Source organism: Hakea prostrata, chromosome 1 (assembly GCF_041222555.1).
Source record: "Hakea prostrata isolate BN-2017 chromosome 1, UWA_Hpros_2, whole genome shotgun sequence".
NCBI lineage: Eukaryota > Viridiplantae > Streptophyta > Magnoliopsida > Proteales > Proteaceae > Hakea > Hakea prostrata.
In genome coordinates, this window is record NC_142600.1 from 78,596,114 (window position 1) to 78,621,728 (window position 25,615).

Consider the following 25,615-nt stretch of genomic DNA (forward strand, 5'->3'; position numbering starts at 1 on the left):
CCCAAATATCTCCCGCCCGCGCCTATTTTTCAGTTGTAGAAGACGAGCACTCGAATGAAAAACCACGCCTATTTTTCACTTGTAGAAGACGAGCAGTCGAATGAAAAACCACTCGCTCTCTCTCGCTCTCTCGCTCTCTCTCTCTCTCTCTCTCTCTCTCTCTCTCTCTCTCTTCTCAATCCCTTTGTTCTCTGGAGCAGTCGAACTCGAGTTGGAGCTTTCGTAAGCCTGATTCTAACCTCGGACGGCTGCTTCTCGATTCACTCACTCCTGCAAGCATTCTGAGAGATGGAACTCGAATATCCTATTTTGTTACAGAGATCGCTTTCATCAGAGCTTTCGGCTGCTGAATCTCAGATAAGGAGCTTTGTTCGGAGATTTCATTAGGTGTGAGACCTCCTCCTGCGTCTAGTAGATCATATTGAGTTGATTTGGAAATTTATATTTGTTAGAAATTTAGAATCGCACACCCATATTTTCTGTTTCTGTTTTTGAAGTCATACTACTATCTCTGTTTTGTCTTCATAAGATCGTAATCACTAAGTGTGCACTATAAATCATGATAAAGATGAGGTTTCATTTCTCATTGCTGTTTTTGATCTTTCGACCAAAAGTAGCTGATGATACTACTTACAGTTGCAGATATTGAAATGAAATTTAGCTATGGTGTTTATGTTTTAGGAGCTCTGGATATATTTATTTGTCTTACATCTACTCTGTTCTTCCATGGATAACTCCAATGATATATTTATTTGTCTCCATTCATTTGTTCATTTTTTATTTCTCCTACAATCGCATTTCAGTTTTGCTCAGTATGGAAACCTTGACCTAATGTCTCATAAATCTTGTTGCTCTTTTTTGATATTTTTCTGTTTCTGTTTTTGAAGTCATACTACATCTCTTTGGATTTTCTGTTCCTGATCTAGCCTATCTCTTGACAATGAAAATGCAAGGATCGTTAGTGTGATAATCATGTTTTTAGGCTCCCTGGGATGTTTTTCTCTACTCCACAACTTAGCTTTGCTTTGCAAGTCTTCTAGGTTGAACTTTCAGCACAAAAATAAACTTAATTTAGAAGTGGTTTGTGTCTAAACTTTCACAAGTACAACAGTGCCATTTCACGATTTTCTGAATTTATGATTTTTGTGTAAGTTCCTATCAACTTCTACTATATTCCTGTATAAATCTGAACATTAGATTAAGATCAGATTTCTGTTATCTATTTTAGAAATTTTTTTAATTCCATATGGTTCTCCCTATGGTTTAAAAGAACCTTAGACATGACTTTCACAGTCTAAGGTTCCTTTAATTCCATATGCTTTTTCTGTTGGAGCATTGCCTTTCTTTGGATATACTACTAGTAGTCTCAAATCATGGTGCCTTATTATCATTTCCCTTGTGATGGTAATCTCTCATTTGTGTTTTTCTGTTGTTCTGTCTCACTGCTCTGGTTTTCCACTTCATTAGCTCTTATTGAGCTGAAAATTGGAATTTGATTAGGGACCTTTTGGGAATACATGTCCTCAACATAGCAGAACTAGGTGGTAGTATTGAAGTATTACAATCAGATTAGGCATACTGCCCACCCCAATCCAATATGGGATTGGGTAGGTTGGGCCGGAACAGCTAATCTAGATCAGGATCGCATCCTGATCCCTCTCTTAGTGTATAACAACAACTCGGCCATAGGCCAACTGAATGAATGAGACTACGACATGGATCTTGTCTCACATTTAACTCATAAGTCATAAATACCATTAAATCATCCGCCAGGTTGTTTTTCTTGGGGGGTATGGTGGTAGGTGCACAAGGCTCCCATGTTAGCAGATTCATAAACACTGGTGGAGGTACATTCCAGATTCAAAGAAAGCAATAGAGAGCCTACCAAAGCCAGAAGCTCAGTCGACTTGATGTTCTGTGTTGATTTATCAAGGTCAAGGCTAATTTTCTGCACTTTCTTCTTCTTTGGTACAAGGTGAAATTTGTGATTTTCATCTTGAATGTCATTGTTGTCGAAAGGATCATGTTGGGTGATGAAATTCTGAATGCAAGCTTTACTGAGTGAGTTGAAGAATGGGACCTAACAAATTAAACAGATCTGTATGATTGGGTTGGTCTAGTTTACAGGTTTTGTGAATGGGACCTAATTTTTTTTTCTTTTCAATTTAGTCAGTTTCTTTTTCTCTTGTTAACCTTGTGCTATCTAGAGTATGCTTGAAACATGAAGAATGCTAGTTGGTAGGGATTCTTACTTTTTGAATTCTCGGAATGAAAAATTTTCCATTGAAGTGATTGCTGTTACTTTACTCTCTCATGCCAATACAGTGTGTTTGTTCTGAAGTGATTTCTAGTTGCTATTTATCAGTTAAAAGTAGTTGCAATTAAAGACCAGACTAAATCCGCAAGAAATTTGGCAAAAATTGAGAGTTTATGCTCTCTTGTTCAAGATAAGCTTAAAAGGGTGTGGTTGGATTAGATCTTGATCCAACCGAGATATTGTGGTGAGAACTTGAGATCTCGTAAGATCTCGAGCGAGTTATGAGAACTCTGAGATCTGGTCTCGCCTTTTTAGCAAAACAAGATCTCGAGCAATATCTCAAACCATGGAGAGAGAGAGAAAGAAAAAGGGAAACAGGGAGAGAGAAGTGAAATGGAAATAAAAAAATAATAATAGTAACAATAAGTTAGCGTGGGATTTACAAGGCAGTGGGGAGATGAAGGAAAGGGAGAGAAGTGAAAGGAAATCAATAATAGTAATAATAATAATAATAACTAATTGGAACTATAAGCAGGGGAGGAAGAGAGAAAGAGGAGGAGAGAGATTTAGTGGAAAAGAAATTTTTATTTACTTATTATTCTGTTTCCCTACTTTTTGTCTTCTTTATATTGCGTATTGTTATTGGTTGATTATTTCCTTGCAGCCACTTTTGGGTCAATGTTGAGGTCAAAACCAATGCATATATTTATTTGATCATGGTGTTTGTAAACCAGTAATTCAATAGGGTTTTGTTCAGTCAGTAGAGGCAATCATAGACCCAACTGCTGTCTCTACATTACATGTTTGGTAAGCATTGCCAGACAAATAGTACCATGAATGGAAAAAAGGTCGACTCGGTAAAGATCACCATCTCACAAGTAGGAGATCAAGAGTTCAAAGCTCCTTGTGGCCGGATCTTCTCCCTTTTATGTTTATAAGTTCTCCTTTGAAAATTAGTTGAAGTGCATATAAGTTGGCCTAAACGCCTCAATTACCAAAAAGAATGCCCAAATATTATTCATATTTGCTGTCAGGATTAGAATGATTCCTTTTGACTGAGGAACATTGCATGTGAATATTAGACGCTTGAAAATTTCAAACTAAATCCCTAGAGTATTTAGGTTTACTTTTATAGTGTTTCATAACCACTTCAACCCCAACTCATGTGTCTAGTTTTACCACTTTACATTATTGAACTGTTTAGTCCCAATGCCTTACATAGCTTTATTTTTCTTACTGAGATTTGTCAATTAGCCATCTTTTTAATCAATCTCTGTGAAAACACATTGGACTAGGATTTAGCTATGAGAATAGTTTCAGATAAGAAATATATATAAAAGGATGGACTAGTTAAAAGTATCAAAAGCACTGTAGACTTGTATAAAAGAATCAGTGTACAGCTAGAATTATAGGAGAGCTGCACTGGAATTGATCACTAGCCTGTTATAGTGAAGATGTTTGAAAAGTTCAATTCATTGCTGTCAAGGTGGCACCTAGGTATCCGGGTTCCTTTGTTCACTTTGTCAAATTCACCTTTCTTCTAGGTCACTGACCTGGCCTTAGACGCCATGGCAACTATGCTTGGATTTCTATGCATGGCTCAGGCTTCGAATTCAGTATGACCTTGGATAAAGCAGATTGGAGGGCTGGCATCCATGTAACCAATCCCATTTATGTTTTGGTTTTTCCTATCCAGACTAAGGAATAAACCAAAACAGTAGAACCCTATTACAACTGTGAAACCGAACTAGAGCAGGAAACTAGGAGAAGAATGAGATGAGATGATAAGTAGTGAGGATATGCTTTAAGTACTCAACATGAGGGACTCCATCTATTGTGTTTACAACATGAAAAGTAGTGAGGATAAGCTTTTACTACTCAATACCAGCAGAAACTATAGCTAATAAACTTTTAACTGCAGCAAAGGGAAGTAACCATCTAGATTTTTTCTTAAAAACCAAATGCAGTTATACTAGAAAGTAACAGAGCTGACTAGTTTTAAATGGCAACCTGTCATTTCTTTTCAACAGTAATCAAAGTGAAGCTCGAATAAATATTGAGACATGGAACGCTTTTGAACTAGATGAGATTTCAATGTGTGTGAAACTAGATGTGGAAAGTTTAGATTCACTTGGTTGATTTTGTTAACCAAAGGAACTACAAAAGCTTGAACAAGCATGACAACGTTTGTAGTCCAACGGTTAGGATAATTGCCTTCCAAGCACTTCGGCTCATGTTCAAATTGTTACAACTGTGATGCCTCTTAGTGTTCCCAAGCCCTGTTTTCTTTCAGAGAGCAATACCCTGAATGAAGTGAGCCCAACTTCATCTCATGTACCCCCATGTTCCACCCAAATATGCCATTGGTTTCTCTCTTTTTTCTGGGTAATGTTGCTTTTGTGATAGTGACACGGTGACACCCCATCTAACAATCTTGCTCCTAAGATTTCTTTCTCCATGTGTGGGAAGAAGCTATTGACTTAAGAGGTTGAAATCTGAGTGACCTTTGTGGTTTGAATGGATGGTATCCACCAGTTCTATCATAAGACCATTACAACTGAAACTATTGTTAAAATCTAAATTTAGAACCCGGCAGAGCTGGAACTGATCCTCTCAACAATTCATATTTTATATGACCAAGGACTATCAACACTAGAAGCTTTGCTGTAAATAGGAAACGGGTTTCCTAGAACATGGATGAATGAATCCTCTAATTTGGAGGCTTTGGGTTCTGAAGCACTGGAAGTTATCTAACCGTTGCCTCTAGAATTGAGTCAAAGATGGATAAACTTATCAAGTTAAGTGCCACTGTCCCTGCACCAGTGGTCTAGCGGTAGAATAGTACCCTGCCAAGTAAATATAGCAATATAGGTTGAGATTCTCTTTTCGGATTTGGGTGTTTTAAGGTAATAGAAGAGAAAATTTGATTTGGGTGTTTCAAGAGGAAAGGTTGAGGTTCACTTTTTTTATTTGGGTGCTTTAAGAGGAATGGTTGAGGTTCTCTTTTTTGATTTGGGTGTTTTAAGATAATAGAAAATCCAAAGTTAGAAGAAGAAAAGTGAAGGCTTACAACATATATCAATGGAAAGTTTCCAACCTTCTTTAGCTGCCCATGAGTCTGCTTTTCATGAACAAAGAATGTTTCATTCACTTCTCGCTCCCTTTGTTTCAAATCTTCTGCTTCTGTGGCAATCTGCAGTCAGAGATGGATTGATTGAAGCTGGTTTGTTGCCTGATAATGGCTTCACTTATGACCACATTTATGGGACTAAGGTTGGTGGAACTATATTTGATTCTAAGGGTCATCGACAAACTGCTGCTGATCTGCTCAGGTATGCCAACCCCAAAGGTCTCACAGTTCTTCTACATGCCACAGTTCATAGGATCATGTTTAGAACCAAATGTAAGAAACTAATAAGAACCCAATTTTCCTTTATGCATGACTTCATAAACGATATTATCAATCTTATCTTAAATAGTTAGCATTACATCCCATTACAGGGAAGTTAAGACCGACAGCAAATGGAGTGGTGTTCACAGATGATGCAGGAGTGAGACACAGAGCATACTTGAAGAAGGGAGCCATGAATGAGATAATCTTATCAGCAGGAGCCCTTGGCAGTCCACAACTGTTGATGCTGAGTGGGGTTGGTCCTGCCCAACACCTTAAATCCCACAACATCAAGGTGACATTGGACCAGCCCCTAGTGGGACAAGGACACCAACGGTACAAGTAACCAAATGATAAATCAATTATACTTCTTTCATGCTTAAACATTGATCTATGTAACTCTGCTGTTACCTATTTGTTGAGTCTGATTACTTATTTGCTGTTTTCCATATGTGCCCTTTGATGAATTTGCGAACTTCCAGAAGAGAACTGATGAGTAAGTTGTTAAACTTATTTATTTTGGAACATAAACCTTTAAGTTCTTGGAATAGAATTTGTTAATTTTTTTGGCTATATGAACCTGTGAAAAGCATCTTCTTTCTAAGCTTTCAAGTTAAATACTGAACCATGGTGGATGAATTAGATGCAATGTTTTCTTTGAATACTAGTTGAAGTCCTCTTGCAATTGTGATTTTACCTTTATTTATTTATTATCTGGACTTCAATGTCTGCTTTTAAATATTGGGGATGCCCTAGTTGAGTTAAATCTATCTTACATAGATGGGAAATCATGTTTTAGGTTTCTAGCTGCTTGCAATATTAAAAAACAATGTCTTTTGCATGATTGTTCCAGTTACCTACTGGAGTTTAAAGATGATGAAGAAAATGGATCTCTACCCCAGAGGAAAGTACCCTTCCACAAGGTTGTTGAGCTGCCTGAGGGACATCGCCAGTGACAATGTCTGTTGTGTTTGCATTGCCGCCATTCGTGTTCTTTTCCAGCCAGATATACTTACTGTGTATCTCATGTCCCGTCGCATTATAACAGTTCGAGTTTGTGGGCAATTACTTGTGCTATTCCTTGTCTAGAACTGTATAGGTCTTGTGATAATTTATTCTTATCAGTGGGTTTTGGTAATTTTCCCATTGATTTTTTCAGTTCTTGCCGTTGCTAGTCATTCCCCCTTTTTTTAAGGTCCAATATGGAGTAGAGAAATGTTTCTTTACGTTGTGAATGATCTTGAGGTAATTTTCCCATTGAATTTATCAGTTCTTGTCGTTGCCAGTCATTTCCCTTTTTCTAAGGTCCAATATAGAGTAGGGAAATGCTTCTTGACATTGTGAATGATATTGATTTAGCTCATGCGAAGATGGTTTACGTGAAAACCCCATCAAGAAAATCCAAAAGAATCAATCCGATGTCATTTTCAAGCTTTTGTTCAAAACAAAATACCCCTAGTGGGGCAAGGATTGATGGAATTGAATATTCATTTGTAAAATTGAATTTGGCTTTTTGGAACGATTTTTTTTTTAATTTAAAAAACCTATCCCGGCGTATTACAAAATGCCGGCATAATTAACGTATCACGACAACATTTTTAACGGCGTTTATAAGAAACGCCGCAACAGAACTATTAACGGCGTTTATAAGAAATGCCGCAACAAGAACTTTCATGCAACAAGAACTTTTCACGACGTTTCTTAGAAACGCCGCAACAAGAACTCTTAACGGCGTTTCCTATAAATGCCGCAACAAGTACTTTTGACGGCGTTTCGTATAAAAGTGCCGTCGTAAGTGACCATCACTGTCACTTCTATTTAGTGCCGCTATAACAATACGGCATTGGTTTTGTCGGCATTTTTTGTGGCATTTTTGGAAGCGCCGGGAAGCTTTATAGCGGCATTTTTTAACATTTGGCGGTGTTTCCAAAATGCCGCTGTAGGTCCATTTTCTTGTAGTGCACACCTCTAGCATGGGACCCAATCTCTGAGTTATGGGGCCTACATTTTTTGTCTGTTTCAGATCAAAAGAATAGCTAAGCTCTCTCAAGTGGAAGAAGATCTCAACTATCCAAATCGGTAGGATGATGGTGATTCTGGTAAAATGTTGATTTTTTTCAGATTTAAGAATGTTTTGTTAGCCTTGAATGGGCAAATTAATTCTCTTAATTGATAATGTAGCAGCATCTCCAAAGTAATTGTTATTTTGTCTTCTCGGTATTAAGGCTATTTTTGGTATCAATTCTCATTCTCTATTATACCTATTTAAAATAAATGAGTATAATAATTCATTTTTTGTCAAAATGAAAAATGATTTGGTGACTTTTATCAAGAATAAATTATGGAATGAAAAATAAGTTTGGTATGTCAAAATAATAATGAAAATTGATATTAAAAATCCCTATTAATCAAAATATTAACGATTAATTAATTATAAGAAAAATGCATCAAATAGAAAGCACGGCAGCCTGGAGCAAGCCAAAATTGGAGATTCACAATCTCAAATTGTTGATTTCTTTGACATTTTGTGATGTTGTATTGCTCAAATTGTAACAATCTCAAATTGTATTGCTTTAGTATTATTTTGTGGTTATTTTATGTCTTTTGTTAAATATGAATTGCTATAATTTATGTTTATTATTACTTCTGATGTTGCTCCTTGTTTTGAAATCTATTATTGTTGTTATGAAATGGAATGTGATTGTATGAGAGGAGAAATATTATTATTTCTTCTACCTTGTATTTTCTACTAGGGTTGTGGGTTCACCCATTGCCCTAGTGACATTATATGATTGCTTATATTGTGGTTGGGAATGGGGAATGCCCTTTTGGCATTTCTGCCATAGGATATCAGAGGAGGCGGTATGGGACACATTCCTATGGTGCCCTTGGCTCTTTCCCGATTATTGATTTACATATTTAGGGCATGTCTAGAAGTGTTTGGTTAGGTGACCTCATGAGTACTACTACCCTTTCGGCAGGGGTATTGAAGCCGGTTAACCCGTGATGTTAGTGGCTAGGTCCTGTGTGTCAAGCAGGCCCACTATCATCATGAGATGGTAGGGTTGCATATAATAGACAAGGGCTCATGGGCGCTCAAGACCGGTGAAATGACCCGTGAGAGGACATGGAGAGCATCCTATCCATTATATGTGGATGACCATAGGGTTAGGGGTCAACGTAGTCCGAGTTGGTTGGTGCCATAGGATACGTTGACTCTAGGTGGGAAAGTATCGAACCAACAGGGCACTAGGCATGAGGGGAGATATTGGATACTGAACCGAGTTGGTTGGTGCCATAGGGGAAGTATCTATACCACATGTAGTACGAGACCGTATGACTTTGCATTAGCCTAGGATTATCCTTGACACGCACCAGATCTTATACCAATGGTGATGTGAGAGAGTGGTGACCTAATCCCCAACTATGGCTTGACAAGACTTTACACAACAACCGCGGAGAACCCAACAGACGTGCATCAAAGCCGTGAGGGAAGAGTGATGAGACCGCCCAAAGAAGACTGGTGTATGACTTAATGCGTGTCTACCATAGAGACTTCATGATAGAGTTAGGAGCATAATCATTCATATATCATATCATTGTCATTAATTTCATTATCGATATTTATGTTATATGTGTGGTGTGGAATATTAAGAATGAATGTGTGATATGATGTTGAGTTGACCTCACTGAGTTCTGTTGAACTCATTCCTTTTATATGTCTTTTTCTATTAGATTATACTCCAGGTTATGATGACTTATTCCAAATGGAGGATTCGTTGCTAGTATATCTTCTTGAAGGAGTGACTGAAGAAAAAGTGGACACACATGGAGCTTTCATGCTAGTATCAAGACTATTCTTTTGGGTGGGATTCCATTAGAGAACTAGTCTAGTTTAGTTTTCCACTGTGTTGAAAATTACTCTCTTTTCTTTTCAAAACTTTGATGTTATATTTTTATTTTGAAGTAATGGATGATTGTAACCATTATTTTGGTTTTGATAACTTAGTATGATAAACTTGATTTATTCATGTCCATTTAATTATGCTATATCATGTTTTGTATGGATTTGTCACTGAACCTAGATCTTGCGGTGTATCACCCCCACGGGCATTCGGGTATGACCAGATCCGGCTGGGTGGGGTGTGACAGCTTAGCTTTATGAGTTTCAATGCTTTACTTTTGATTGTAAACTCTTACTCACAGTTTGGAAACTAGTCTCAAAGGGGCTGCAGGTGCTTTATGGAATCTCCTATCATCTATCCCCCCCACCCCCACCCCCTTTCTTTCTTTTTAAGTGTCACATTAGCTCTTGGTGGCAACAAAAACATTCCTGTAGTCTTATTGCATCTTTATTGGACAACTCTATTTTATGGATCTTTAGCTTTGTTGGGAAATGCCATGTCAACATTTGCCACATCAACCTCTATTGGTTTTGATGATAATAAGCATGAATTACTAATGGCTATATTGAGTTATGATGTTTTAGTTCAAGATGAGAACAAGTGGACCAACTCCAAGCCAAAGCCATATGCAAGTCAAAGCCAAGATCATGCCAAGATAGACATGAAGATGGACATGAAGTCTAAGTCAAGATGACCATGCCAAGATGGACATGATGGACATGAAGACCATTGCACAAAATCAAGTCGAAGATCAAGTCGAAGATCAAGACTTAGGTTGAATTAGGGCTTAGGACACTCTCACATACACATTCATGTAAATGCATCAATTATATGTAATTCATATTACTAGAGTGACCTAGGACATGTTAGTGAGGTGTACAATGCTTAGGGTTGACCAAAAAGTCCAAAAACCCAAGCCATGTCCCAGCCCCAACTTAAGTCACCAAAATAGAGTTCAGACGGACAGCCGTCTGAGCAGATGAATGTCCGTCTGTCCTGATAACTCTGTTTCTTAGAAAACAACAGAAGGCCAGACGGAATTTCCGTCTGGCAGACGGATGTCCGTCTGAGCCAGTCTAGGCCAGACGGATGTCCATCTAGGCAGACGGACGTCCGTCTGGCCCAGATTTGACCATAACGGCTAGTTTAAAGAGAATATCCTCTACAGCTGTTTGCAATGGATACTTTTGAGACGGATGACTGTCTGATCAGACGGACGTCCGTCTGGGCTAAAAAACAGGACAAAAATGTGTCCGTTTTCTATCCGTTGGGGATTGGGTTTTGGCACTCAAAGGTGCTCTATATAAACTCAATTCACCTCATTTGAGAGTAACAACACTCACACTTGATCACCCACTGCCCCAAGTGATCCTAAAGCTCTCAAATTGCAAGAAAGCCTTGTGCTTTGCCTTTCACCTTCTCCCCAACCTTGAAGAACATACCAAGGTGTTAAAGTAAGCTTGTGGAAGTCAAGCTTGAGGCGATTGAAGGCTTTGGTGGTGCATGCATTTCATATCTTGAGCATACAACTCTTATTGCATCACACACACACAAGAGGTAAAGTGTCACACCTCTTGTTAAAGTAACATCCTTCTCTTGTAACTGTTTTTAATTCTAGTCTAGGTAGATTAGAATTGGTTTTGAGTACTCTTGCCCGTGAACAAAGATTGGTTGGGTGCTTTTGCCCGTGAACAAAGATTGAAGAGGGTGCTCTTGCCCTAAGATAAACAAAGATTGTAAAGGGTGTTCTTGCCCCGTAACAAAGATTGTAAAGGTTTTGATCTCTACCCATTGTATTGAAAGAGAATCATTAGTGAAAATCTCTCTTGAGGCCAAGAGAGGAGTGGACGTAGACTTGTAAATTCGAACCACTATAAATCTTGTGTTGTGATTGCTTGTCATTGTTTAAATTCATTTGAATTCTCAATTTACTTTGTATTTTCGCACAAACCGAAAAATTGGGACAATCCACTAGTTGCAACCTAATTACCCCCCCCCCTCTAGGTTGCACCAACAAGCTTAATTGGCAAAGCACTTGGAACATGAACGTGTTTCAAGGGGATGGTGGTTCAAATCCACCAAGATTCTTTTGAATAAATGATGAATCTGGGTTATCCATGACAAAGATTAAGTGTTAGTTAATGTCGTATGTAATGTTAATATTTTAGTTGACTTCCACTTATTGTATAGTTTGATAAAAGGTGAAGGATCAATGTGTCAATGTGGACAAGGTGAAATGATATTGTGACTTGTGAGTGTCTTGCACTAGATGAAACCTCGAATGATAGTTTTCAAGTGCCCTAAATGGGAAGAATGTGGGAGAAGTTTATTTTGGTAACCAATCATATTCTAGCTCCAATATTCAAATTCAATACATGGATTATCTAGTATTTGACCATCTCATTTTTTTCTTCCATATTTAATTGGAATGTCTGAAATATGTTACAACCTTTTATTTTAATAATTAGTGTTTAACTACGTTGTATGTAATTTGTTCAAGTTTAAACAAATGTGTTTAACTTAAGCCTTTCGTTTTCTTTTACAATCGTTTAAATAAAAATTCGGTGAACAGCGGACAGACGTCACCAACATCTGTTGTTGTGGCCAAAGTTTAAAGTATCCCATGAAACCATACGATACTAGCCGATACGTATCCATACTTGACCCAACCGATACGATACATCTCGATACGTCTCTCTGTTGAATTTCACTAAAATACATATCAGAGCGATACAATACTCGATACAAGACGATACGTCTCTTAAAATCACTTTACCGATACGATACTCGATACCGATAAAATAGATCACTCCAAGAAATGGCTAAAACCATACTAAATGAATTCTCATTGCCAAGTATCTTTGGGTGGAAGCCACAAGCACCGCTTCTTATGTCTTGAATTATATATTAATTATAAAACTTTTAGACAAAAACACCAAATGAACTTTATCACAATAAAATACCTAGGGTTGATCACTTCCAAATATTTGGATGTAAATACACAATATTGAACACCAATGAACCTGAGAAAAAATTTGATAAGATAATTTTATTGGAATACTTCTAAAATAGTAAGGCATATAGAGTGTTTATTAAAGAACTTTAGTTGTGGAAGAGTCAATGAACGTGACTCTAGAAGAACTTATAAAATAATCCCAAAAATAGTGGGACCTCTCAAGAATTACCTAAGGAGGTAGTCTTATGGAAAGACCATCCCCTTGAACAAGTCATAGGTGACTTAGGTCAAAGAATTCAAATAAAATCAAGAACTCAAAATTTATGCAATTATGGTACATTCTTATTAACTATAGAACTCGAAAATGCTAAAGAGGCCATAACTGATAAGTATTGGATCATGGCCATGCAAGAAGAGTTAAATCAATTTGAAAGAAATGATGTTTGAGAACTCATTCAAAGACCTCAAGACCATATTATCATAGGCACCAAACAAGTATTTAGAAACAAGCTTGATGAAAGTGGTCTTGTAAGAAACAAGGCTAGATTGGTCCCACAAAGGTATAATCAACAAAAGAGAATTGATTTTGATGAGACCTATGCACTCGTAGCCCGGGTGGAATCCATAGGAATGCTATTGGCATTTGCATGCCATAAGAACTTCAAGTTATATCAAATGGATGTGAAAAATGCATTCTTAAATAGATTCATTATAGAGGAAGTGTATGTTGCACAACCTCCGGGATTTGAAGACCCTACCTACCCCAACCATATTTTCAAACTTAAGAAGGCTCTATATGGACTTAAACAAGTTCCATGAGCTTGGTATGAAAGATTAAGCAAATTTGTAGTCTAGAATGGATTCTTAATGGGTAAAGTAGACACCACATTATCTGTAAAAGTATAAAAATAATGACACTATTATTGTGTAAATATTTGTGGATGATATCATTTTTGGTGCTACAAATGAATATTTATGTCATGATTTTGATACTTGTATGAGAAGTGAATCTGAAACGAGCATGATGTGTGAATTAAATTTATTTCTTAGAGTTCAATAAGAATGGTTTACTTGATGAGTAAAATCGTCCAAGGCTACGATGAGCTATTAAATTTTTTCGCACAAATTAAATAGTTTATTTATTTAGAGCCTCCAATTTTGTTTTGGTTTAGATTTATTCTAGAACTCATGATTCTTGTTTAATGTATTAATTTTAATTTGATTGGATATTATTCTTTTTGGAAAGTTATGAATTATTCTGTATTGAGTTGAACATTACATATATAGGATTAATGCTAGAGCTATATGTAGAACATAAGAGAGAAGATTGTTGAGGTATTTGATTCATACCCAACTTATGGTTGAGGTATTTAAGTTATACCCAATGTATGTTCTAATATAGGCCATTGGATTAGTTACGATCTAATGGTGTAATAAGCCTTTGTGTGAGAGTCTAATTAACCATAGAACTTAGTGTTGTTTTATAAATATTAGTTGGAAGCAACGGTCTGTGTATTCCAAACTACACAAATCCTTAACAACCTTTTACTTAAACCCCAAACATTAACATTATTTCCCCTTGGTATTCTTCTTCTGTTGCTCTACCTTGTTGGTTAAATTACTGCAAGCTTTGTAATTTTTTGCGCCTAGAGAGTTGTTAGTGTTAGTTCGGTTGGGATTAGACTTCATATGTTGGATGTAATATTTTAGGGTCTGTTTGGTTACATGAATCCAGAGATTTGAAATCTCTGGATTCATGAATCTGAGAATTATACTTGTTTGGTTGTAAAAATCTCTAGATTCATGAAATCTAGAGATTCACCTTTTTACACTAAAAACGTGAATCTGTAGATTTATGGGTAAGGGGTGAAATCCAGAGATTTCAAAAAAGCTATACATTTGCACATTCACAAAAATCACGTTGATTAAATAATTTTTTAGGATGTATCTACAGATTTCATTCCACAACCAAACATTTAATTTTATAAATTATAACTCCATAGATTTGAAATCTTCAGACTCATGTAACCAAACAGGCCCTTAGTCTCTATTGAATGAAAAATTAATCATTATAACTAGCCGTGACTTATGTTATTTTGAGGATAATGCCTCTAATCCTCATACCTATTTGAGTGGTTCTTTATACTTGGAATGTAACCATGGTCTAGGTTAGATCTTCCAGGATCTTCTTAGATAAGGAGCACCACAAAACTAGGGTTTCTGGGTAGTTCGGCTAGGGTAGAACATGGACTAAGTTTGCTACCTTAATTCCAATGGCTTTGATCAATGGAAGGTTTTGAATAGGAACTGAGTTAGAGTTCAGATCTCAGAAGGGTTATATTAATTGTAGAAATCTTCTGAAAATTTCTGTTTGTCTATTTTCTGCATAAACAAGGAGCCGGATGTGAGAAGGTGAGCGGTTCAAGGGCCTCCGGCTCTGTGGGGGTGATGTTTCTGCAATGCGCAGAATAGTGGAGGGGGGCAGGGATGCCTTGCAGGTGATGAAGAGGGTGAGGGACAGGTTGGGAGCTAGCTAGAACTAAGGGAGAAATGAGAGAGGGAAGGTGCGATGGGGTGTGGGCGATCTTCAACTAACTTGGGGTTTCTGTGAATTGCAAGTGCACTGCTGTGGAAGTGGATGATTGCTGGAACTTGCTGAATCTCTGAGAATTTTCCTCTCTAGCCTAGGCCACGAGGGTTTCCTTCCCCACTGGCCAAGCCTCTCAATTTACTCAAATAATCAAGCCTGGTATATTTAGAATAAGAGACGCTATTTATAGCCAAATTACATGACACTTTGACTCAACTCGAGATTCGTTAACTGATAAGGATCCAATTACTTTAATACTTGGACTCTGAGTAATAAAGACTTACTAATTAGGGACTCATATAGACTAACTGGTAAAGAAATCCTCATTAAGGTTGTTGCATGTATCCTCCCCATGTATGCCATGTATGCCATGTCTTGCTTCATGATGCCCCAAGATTTGCGAAACAAGATACACCAGAAAATTAGGCACTTTTGGATGAAGAACAATCAAGGGAAGGGTATTTATTGGGTCAATGGGGAAACACTTTGCACAAGAAAGAAAGGTAGATGGGAGGCTGAGATTTATGGACTTGACCTGTTTTAATAAAGTCTTGTTGGCAGGGCAGTGTTGGAGTCTGATTTCAAATCCTAATACCCTTTGGGCTAGAGTTATGACTGCAAAATATCTCATGAATCATGATATTTTGAGTATTGAGGCTACTATGGTAAGTCCCCTGGGGTTGGAAAAGCATACTGATAGGGAGGGACTTACTTTTCTGAGTTATGTAAAAAGATGGGGAATGTCAAACCACTTTGATTCACCAAAATCCTTGGCTTCCTTCCCTTCCAACCAAAGGGGTGATCAGCTCTCCTCTCCTGTGCCCGATGGTCCTACACATGCTTGTGATTTAATTGATTGGAATATTTGCAACTGGAATAAAACCTTGTTGGAATCTCTTTTTATCCGGATTGAGATAGATGCAATCTTAATGATCCATGTCGTTTCTCAAACAGCTCAAGATTCATGGTTCTGGACCAAACACATGTAAGGGAAATTCACAGTCAAGTCAGCATACTTGTTGCTTGTCACCATCCCCTGGCACTAGCTCAAGTGTATCTGCTGGAAAGAGATTTGGAATATCACTAATATTCTTAAAATAAAATAAAACACTGTGTCGAGGGCTGCTGGTGAGACTATTGCTACTAGTGAGAATCTATTTCATAGACAGAGTAGTATATCTCCCCTTTGTTTATGCTCTAGCCTTTTGCCTCCATGCACAAGACTGTTGGAAGGGTAGGGAATTTTGTGGTTCTACAATACATGACTGGATTAGATTTCTTCACTCCAAATTTAAGCAAACAAATGATCTCAAAACTGTCAACTCGATCTGCAGTACTCTAATCTGGGTAACATGGAGAGCTCGAATGCCTCATGTTAGATGGAAAGCAAATTTCTTCAGAGGGTTCTATTAGAACTTTTGAGTTCTTTATAATGAAGTGCTGACTGCTTATTCAGGTTTAGCCGTTCTAAGATTTGAACTTTAATTATCAGCTCGAAATGCCTTTCTGTTAGATGGAAAGCAAATTTCTATAGAGGGTTCGGTTAGATCTTTTGAGGTTCTTTATAATCAAGTGCTGAATGCTTATTCAGGTTTATCAGTTCAAGATTTGAACTTTTAATGATCCTGGCCCATCCCACATGGGTGTTTGTGGATGGGGCGTGGGATCAACAAACCAAGAAGCGTAGCCGTGGGTGCATAATCTGAGACTTTCATGGAGATTTTCAAGCAGCAAAGACAACTCATTATCCAGCCACATCAGCAGTTGCAATAGAGATGGAGGCTATCAGAGATGAGACCGTGTTAGCAAAATCAGTAGATTCCGATTGCAAATTCGCAATAGATGCTTTTAATGGTCGTGGGCATTCTCTAGACTGGGCAGCATGCTGTATTATAGATGAAGTTATGAAACTTTCAAACGATTTTGAGTTTTGTGTACTTAAATCATATTAGTAGGCAAAGACAATACTTTTGATGATTATCTGGCTAGAGGGGCAAGGACTTTCAGTTTCAGCCTCTCTAGAGTATGTTAGACAGGTCTTTTAATGCCTCTGGCTCAGCCTAGCGAGCCTAATATAATTATTCTGTTTGACCCCCACCAAAAAGATAATAATAAATAATAATGAATAAAATAAACTACATCTCTATTTTGGTTAGTGAATTTTTTTTTTATTCATATCATATGAAGCAAAACAAATACAGATTCGGGAGGGTAGGATTAAGGGTGTCAATTGCATACCGAAATCGTTTAACCGTATCGAACCGCACTGTCTAAAACCATACTGTTCAAAATTCGCTACGACGTACCGAAACCAAATTTCTTTGGTACAGTTCTGGTTTTAGGTACTCATACTGTCGGTATGTACTGAAACCGCACCGAATTGAAACCAAACAAAATTAAGGGATATAAATTATAATTTTACAATTAAACACTTTACTTTTACCCTATCCCTAATTCTCTATTTCAGTTTTTTTGTTTCATCATTCACTTTTCTTCTTAAATTTACTTGTTTTGTCTCATTAATTAGATTTACTTCTTTATCTCTGTTAATTTCAAATTCTATTGATTGGTTGCTCACAAGTTCATTAGGATCTTAATGAACTAATAACAACCGTGGAATAAGTTCATTTGTACAAAAATTGTACCACATTAGATACTGTTTTTCCGTACCGATTTAATACCGAAACCGTACCGAACCGTTTTTGTAAATACCGAAACCGTATCGTACCATTTAAATTCGGTACGGTATGATTCTGGTTTTCGGTATTCAAAGTTGATACCGTACCAATACCGTACCGATTGACACCCTTAGGTAGGATAGATACAGAGCTTGCTTGGCCAAGTTGGTGAACAATGTGTAGCGGCTAAGGGTGCGGAAACGGACAGTTATTCACCTGGATCGCCTGAGTCATTGCCCCAGGTTCTAGACAATAACAATAGCAGGCCTCCGGCACTGTTGAGCCATTGCTGAATACAAGAAAGACAATCATTAAATAACAATTCCGATTCACCTGTTCCCATCACAACCCAGAGGAAAGAAACATTCCAGTACACACCGAAGCACCATCCAGTCTTAGCAAGTTCGAGGCCACAAATCCCTACACACATTAGTGAAGGCCTATATTTACACTAAGTAAATCATTTTTTTCATTGTGGCATGGGGCTTATTGCCCCCACCAAAAAAAAAAACTGCTATATGCAATATGCTGCTTTGAAAACGTTAAAGACTCACCGTGCTAAGTCACTCGTCACTCTTTCCGACCAATTCCAAAAGATCATTTATGGTGGAAGATCCAAAATATTCACGCACAATGATACATGCACGCTAACACACATGCACAAGTAAACACTGACATCTTCTTGTACTTTAAGCACCACCTGGAAAGCCAGGAAGTGAACCACCTGAAAGAATGGCTGGGAAAAATAAAAGATCATAGAGTTTCTTTACAATTTTAAGACTCATGGCACGAAAGTAGTGAATAGCTGTGGACTCCTCAACTCAGGTAACTGTATTGGGTGGAACATATTTGAACTTTACTCAATAAAAACACACCATCTATAATTCAACTCAAAATCTACTCAAGGATATGAACCTGGTAGATCTTCATCATGTCAAAGGTTGAGCTTTGGTGAACACAAACACACCTCCACCACCAACAGCACGACCGAGAAGCATATTACCATCCAAATACGAAAGGTAATACAATCCCCCAACTGACTGCCTGCGACTCAATTGACGCAATTCAAAGTTCTGTACACAAAACCTTTTTCTTTAGGACTTCATGTATAATAGTAGATAAAACAACCGTACCTCTCTGAGCTTCTCAAAGGAACTTGAGCTTTAAATTCCTGAATGAACTGCAAAATCTGCAGGTTGGTGTTCATAAATTTGATGAGAAAATTCCCATTACAACGTCCAGCCTTACCAAACTAAACGGGTTGGTTACAAGGATCCTTGCAAATATAAGATAAATGAAAATGTCAAAACAACAATAAACAACTCAGCATTATTCCAATTAGATGAGGTTAGCTACATGGATCTTTGCCCTCCAATCAACTCTATTCGGTTTGATACTTGAAACACACCTTAGGCTAAGTGTGTCTTTCTTCACCACTTCTCCTAGGGCCATTTTGGGCTGGCTAGCTCTTTAATCTCAATCAAATCACTTCTGCAAACTGCGGCATCTAAATTCTACTCCAAACATGACTATGCCACCTCAGACAGCATTCCCAGAGATTATACTGAATTGGGGAAACTTCCAATGAGCTTTATTATAATAATATTTGATCCTTCCTAGTTTGTCACACATCCATCTGAGCATCCTTATTTCAGTTACACTTGGCATATTTTATCCTATCAAAGTTACGTATATAACCAGCCTGAGACAGCCCAGAAGAGCCCGAAAGAAGGCCTGAGCACATTAGCAGCTTGCAGCACTGCCAGAGGGGACCGAACCCTTGTATGGGTCTTTTGGTCAGTGTCCAAACCTAGTTCGAGCCCTATTAAGTTGTAATAATTCCATCTAATTTTGTGGAGTCCTTACCTACTTTTGTTTTGTTATTTGGAAACCTAGTAGTCAAGTTATTTAAGAGTCCCAGTTTATGTAGAAGTCCTTTTAATTAACTGAGGACTCATAAGTTGTTAAATCAGATAGGATTCCCAAGTCAGATTGGGTTTTCTTTAAAGAGTCCAAGTAGGAGTCTCAATATTAGATTATAAATTCAGGTCTATGGTTGTAATTCAATTCAGTCTCGATGAATAAAATTATTGAGAGTTGCAGCCAGGAAGTGCACATGGGTGCTTCAGGGCTAAGAATCCCTGCAGAGGACCTAGTTGAGGTGTTTTCTTCTCCAAGATCTGATCTGCCCCCATCGCCCTCAAGTAAGTTTAATCCCCAGCCCCTTCCCCATCTACATTCCCCACTTCTAGCCTCATCTTCTTCCCCAAGCCTTACAACAATGTTTGATAGATCCGCCCATTCCCCGGCTGCGCTCCTTAAGGTAGATCTCCACAAAGCTTTTGACTCTATTCGCTGGGACTTCATTAGTGATGTCCTCTCCTCTGTGGGCTTCTGTCCCCTATTCATCCATTGGATTGAGACCTGTATCTCTCCCCCCCCCCCCCCATTTCTCCATCATTGCTAACAGCTCCCCGGCTGATTTTTTCCCTTCCCAAGTTGGCATTCGCCAAGGTTGCCCTCTCTCCCCTTACCTCTTCTCTTTAGCTTTGGAAGTCCTCTGCCACATCCTCCAATCAAAAACTGATCAACTCCTTATCTCTCCCATCCTCAAGTGGAAGTCCCTTAACCTCACCCATATTGCTTTTGCTGATGATCTCCTCTAAAGCAGACCATCTCTCGACTCTCTCTCAATTCGAATCTCTCCCTGGCTTTAGTGTCGATCTTGATAAATCCACCCTCTTTCTCTCCAGTGTCTCCGATCAGATTCGGAATTCCCTTCTCCATCTCTCGAGCTTTAAACCTGGTTCCTTCCATGTGACCTACTTGGGTCTCCCGCTCATTCCTGGTAGACTTACTCACCACCACTGCCTCCCGATGCTTGATCATATTCGTAAAAAGCTTCAACTCTAGAAGGGAAAGCTTCAGTCTTTTGCAGGTAGAGTGGTTCTCATCCGTTCCGTCCTTCAATCTACCTATCTCTATTGGTGCGGAATATTCTCCATCCCTAAATCAATTATTCAGGCTATGGAATCCTTGTTCTGTGCCTTCTTTTGGAAAGGACAGGAAGCCTCCCACTTCATCCACCCGATTAGTTGGCCCTCCATCTGTCGGCCTACTTCAGAAGGAGGCCTGGGTATCCATCGGATCTTTGATATTAACCTAGCTTGCCTTCTCAAATTCATGTGGAAAATTGCCTCAAAGCATGACTCCATTTGGGTTAAGTGGGTCTATTCTTACCTTCTTCGGTCTGACTCCTTCTGAACTGCTTCGGTGCCTTCCAACCCCTTATGGGTATGGAGGAAAATCCTCTCCTTATGCCCCCACGCCATCTCTGCTATTTCTACCATCATCTCCTCGGGCTTTTCCACTTCCTTTTGGCTTGACCCGTGGCATCCGATGGGCATTCTCTTTAACCATTTTGGTCCTTGCATTGTCTATGATTCCCGTATCCCCAAATTCACCCCCATCTCCACTTTCATCTCTAATGGCGTCTAGTCCCCGGTCCTCCTCCCCTTTCTCACACAGGTTTGGGATTCCCTTTCCCCCTCTTTCTACCTCTCCTAATGACCTTACTGTTTGGCTCCCTTCCCCCTCCAAAACCTTCTCCACTTCCTTTGCCTGGAACCTCAGACCCCACAACCCCAAACCCCCTGGCCCCCACTGGTTTGGTTCAAAGGCTTCATTCTCTGCCACTCCCTAACCCTTTGGAGAGCCCTTAACCTTGCTCTACCCACCCAATCCTTCCTTATTAGCTGCCACATCCCCACTAACCCCAATTGCATCCTTTGTTGGAATGGTTTGGAAAACCAAGAGCACATTTTCTTTTCTTGCCCTTTCTCCAGATCCATCTGGGGAAAAGCCCTAGCCACCATTTGGCCCCATTCGAGGAACTTTTCTGGCACTTCCATTTGCAATCGAATTGGTAAGCTAGTGTTTAGTGCCTCCATCCACCACCTCTGGTGGGAGCGCAATTTTCGCAGATGGACCTCCAAATCCCGCACCATAGATAGGATTTTGAACGCCATCTATTTTGATGTTTCTTCTAGATTGTCATCTATCCCCCATCGCCCGGTTGATGATACCCTAAGGAACAGGCTCATTGTTGTCTCCTGGGGTCTTAGTTCTTCTTTTCGGTCTTCTTCTTAAAGTCCTTGTATTCCTTTTCCTCCTTTAATATATTTATTTATTCATCTAGAAAAAAAAAAACAGTTTAAGAAATCGAAGCCCTTGTCTACAATTGTGTTACGCAATTCGTCTTCCTCCTTGAATTAGTGCAAAACTCCAAGAAAGAAACGAAAGAAACGAAAGAAACGAAAGAAAAAGAAAAAGAAGGAGATCAAGAAAGCTACGAAAGAAGGAAGAAAGATTCAAGAACCATCCAAGAACCTTAAAGGCGATCCCTTTTCTCACCTCATTCAACCCAAGCCTAACCGCAAGCTCCAAGATCCTTTCCTCCCCCCTAGCGGCCAGCCAAATAGTACCCTTTCCCTTATCCCATCCCATTTGAATTGATTCCATAAGCTGAATTGTTAATTCCCCCCAATTAACCAACCCACCTAGGCTTTTGTTATCCTAAACTTTTCCCAAGTCCTTTTCTCAAACCCTAATTTCATCCATCCTATACCATCTTGGGTTTTGTTAAAACCCTAATTTTTTCAATCAGTTAGTTAAGGATCCTAAGGCTCACCAATTTTTGCCACATACCCAAATTTTCCTAAAAATCTTTCCCCACATTTTTCCCAAAACCCCAACCACCCAAAATCTATACCATCTAGTTGATTGATAAAACCCTAAAGCTTCCAATCCCATCCCATAACCACTCTTTCTCAGTTCTATTCCCCAGGGGGTACCATAATTAAGCAAAGCTTCTCAGTAATTGATTGCTGGTTCAGTTATAAAGGGTCTTGAAGACTGGCCCAGAACCTGGGTTACATCAGTATCCCACTAGGACAAATGGTGGGATTCCACCCATAGCCGATTCGTGTTAGAATTGACAATGAGGTGGTTTTTTTTTCAATTATTATAAATAAAGTATGAAAAATTGCTACCAAATAAACCAGAGATTAGACGCAAAGAAGAGGAAGAAGATAAAGAAAACTGCTTAGAGCTGTAGTGTTGGGAGAGCTTAAAGTCCCCCATAGTTCCAATATATAATAAGTTATTTACATTATACCAAAAAGGAAGTAGCCTATTCTAATTACATATGGAAAAAGAAACGAAATAATAGCAATGTTTTAGAAACACCTAATAATAGAAATGGGAAATGTGACATAAATAATGGAATTACTATTCACAAGTTGCTGTTCACGTGAACAGTGTTGTGACTTTGGCCGATTTTTCTAACGTAGAGGATGTTGGTTATCTTATTAAGCATTAACCTAATGACTCTCAACATAGCATCAAAGCCAAAATTCTGTACTAAGTAGCAGTCCACCTAATGACTCTATTGGTCTTCCTTATTGCATAAAGACAACAATATGGAGTGATCTCTAGAAGAAAATAGTTTCTGCCAAGTTTTATCTTGCATGTGGTTATCCTCTTCTTCTTCACTTTTTTTTTCTTTTTTTCGAGGTCTGTTTTGGGATACACTGCTTTGCATGTTAATTAACATTATTTTATTGAAGATACAAATGGATGTCCAAGGCAGATGAAGGCGTGGGTGGCTTGTCCAATCAATGTTCAGTTAAAAATTATTATTATTTTACTTATGGGAAGTAATCTTGAAACTGGCAACTCCAAATAGAACCAATGTCTCCTGGAGAACTTGACTTCTTTTTCACCTTTCATCAAGTACAGGAACACAACTAAGATCTCTATACCATCCTCCTCTGCCAACATTAGAGCCGTTTATGACTACCTAATTCTATGATACTGAGACTTGAGAAATGTCCTTTGCTAGAGATGATTGCCTGCCTGCTCCCTTCGCCATTAAACCCTTCTAGCCCTCTCTGATGATCACCTCCAAACCTCCCTTCCGCTTGTCCTTCTCCCCCCAATCCCCCATTATCCTCCTCCTCCGCCAACATCAGAACCTGCAATTCCCTATTCAACAACCCAGATTCCCCCTTTGTTCCCAACAGAAGCGTTACCTTCATCCCTCCTCCCTCCATCAATGGTTCAACCCCCTTGCCCTCTGCCCCTCATTTGCCCTTCATCCTAGCATCATCCTCTGGCAGTAAGCTTTGGTGGGGGCAATACCTTGGTCCTTGCCCCTCCTTTCACACGGTTAAAGCCTCGCACACTAAGAAATGGAAGGCTAATAATGGTTTAGAAACCCTTTCTTTGGATAGCGTTTTCAAATTCTCCTGTGAAGTTGCTAAGCCCCATGCCTTGATGGTTCTCCATAGTTTGTAGGCAAATTCCCATCTTTCTCTGGCAATGTGAACGAGGCTCCCCACTCCACAAGGTCAACTTCGGAACCATTCCCTTGTGGGTGAACCACTTTGGACTCCCCTTTGAATTCTGGAATAGAGAATGCCTTAGCAGAATTGGCTCAGTGATAGGAAGACCCCTTCATTCAGACATCCAAACCATGAAATTGCAGCATCGCTCTTATGCTCCTTGTGCATCGAAGTCCCCACCTCCAAGACTGGTCCCTCTACTCTCTATGTTGGAGATGACTGTGGCCTTCTTTCTCCAACAAGTCACGCCAGACTTGTTGCCTCTGTAATGTTTGCGCTGTTAAGTCTTCGGCCATGACCTTCCTTTATGCTTTATTCCCTCCTCCTTTAACAGAGGCCCTATTGGACCAAACACCTCACTACCAATGTCTGACCCGCTGGATCAGACACTTGCAAACCAACCCCACTTGCTGGACTCCTTGCTTGAAGTTTCAACACTAAAGTCAACTGCAAATCCCCCTTGTGACTCCTCGCGTGGTAAACCAGAAACCATCATTGCTGACGCAAGGCACAGAGAGGTTCAGCTATGCATTGCATCGATAGCCACTGAAATTTAGCTCCCTAGCGCCTCGTGATGTGTTGTTGCCTCGTTGGACAACTACCCCTCTTCCCTGGCATCTGCAACCACCGTACTGCCTCTTGCAAGCTCTGTACCCTTTGCAGTGTTGCTTTTTCTGTGATCACCAATTTGAGCACCGTTTCCCTACTGGCATCTCTATCGCAACCAGGGTACTCCATTTTGGCACCTTCAACCGTCCCTTATGGCTTTTGACCCTGCTACAACCTTGGCCTTTCCCCTTTCCTCTTCACTACAAACCCACCTTTCTATCGGTGGCCCTCGCCCCATTCCCCTTTTGACTCCTCGTTCTACTTAACCTTAGGACATGATATCTCAATACCCTTTCTACCCCTCGCATAAGACTTCCTTAACCGCCGGCCCCCCTTGTATTGCATCTTCTAGGCTTTTCCTTCTCCCTTGGCAAGCCATGTTTCACCCTTCCACCCTCTTAGGGCCGCCACCTCCTCAAACAACCACTTACCCAACACTAACCTATTAACCAGCCCCTCCCAATGTTTAAACCAATGCACATTTGAACCAACTCGCACATCTTTCAACCTGACCTAACTACCCAACCATATTGAACCAGCCTCTTTTCAACCCACCTTTGAAACTTCCCACACCCTAACCTCAGCCCTCCCCCTACTTTGTCCCCTCTCCCCCCCCCCCCTTGAGTCTATCTCCCCCATAAATCCCAATATCTTTGAAACTCCCTCCCCGCTCTCTGACCACTCAAGTGAAGCTCACACCTTGGCTCCCCTTTCTCGGGGAGTTGAATTCCCAATTCTTCCTCCTCTTAATGCCCAGAGCCCTCACACCTTCATGTATGGGATGCATGGTTCCCATGTCCGCTAAAGTAGCGCCCCCCTAATCCT

At 39.3% G+C, this 25,615-nt stretch overlaps 2 protein-coding genes across 10 annotated transcripts in view; one reads left to right on the plus strand and one right to left on the minus strand.

Moving 5' to 3' along the window:
* The first annotated feature begins 5,338 nt into the window (after positions 1-5,338).
* Positions 5,339-6,737, plus strand: LOC149030284 (protein HOTHEAD-like). Its single transcript, XM_089144941.1, has 4 exons — positions 5,339-5,660; positions 5,759-5,984; positions 6,131-6,144; positions 6,502-6,737. Exons 1-4 carry the CDS (start codon positions 5,339-5,341, stop codon positions 6,735-6,737), a joined length of 798 nt encoding a protein of 265 aa, XP_089001067.1.
* A 10,589-nt stretch (positions 6,738-17,326) lies between these two features.
* Positions 17,327-25,615, minus strand: part of LOC149030285 (Plastid-lipid associated protein PAP / fibrillin family protein) — a 50,963-nt gene continuing 42,674 nt past the window's right edge. For 2 of the 9 annotated variants that reach the window (XM_089142557.1, XM_089142555.1), the window contains exons 8-9: positions 18,911-18,966; positions 17,329-18,821 (exon numbers count right to left, since the gene is read on the minus strand). In XM_089142557.1, the coding sequence (XP_088998683.1) occupies positions 18,707-18,821; positions 18,911-18,966 (171 nt within the window). In that variant the 3' untranslated portion in view covers positions 17,329-18,706. Of the gene's footprint in view, positions 18,822-18,910; positions 18,967-25,615 lie in introns of all 9 variants that reach the window. The other 7 variants (XM_089142558.1, XM_089142562.1, XM_089142561.1 and 4 more) reach the window with 6 other exon arrangements.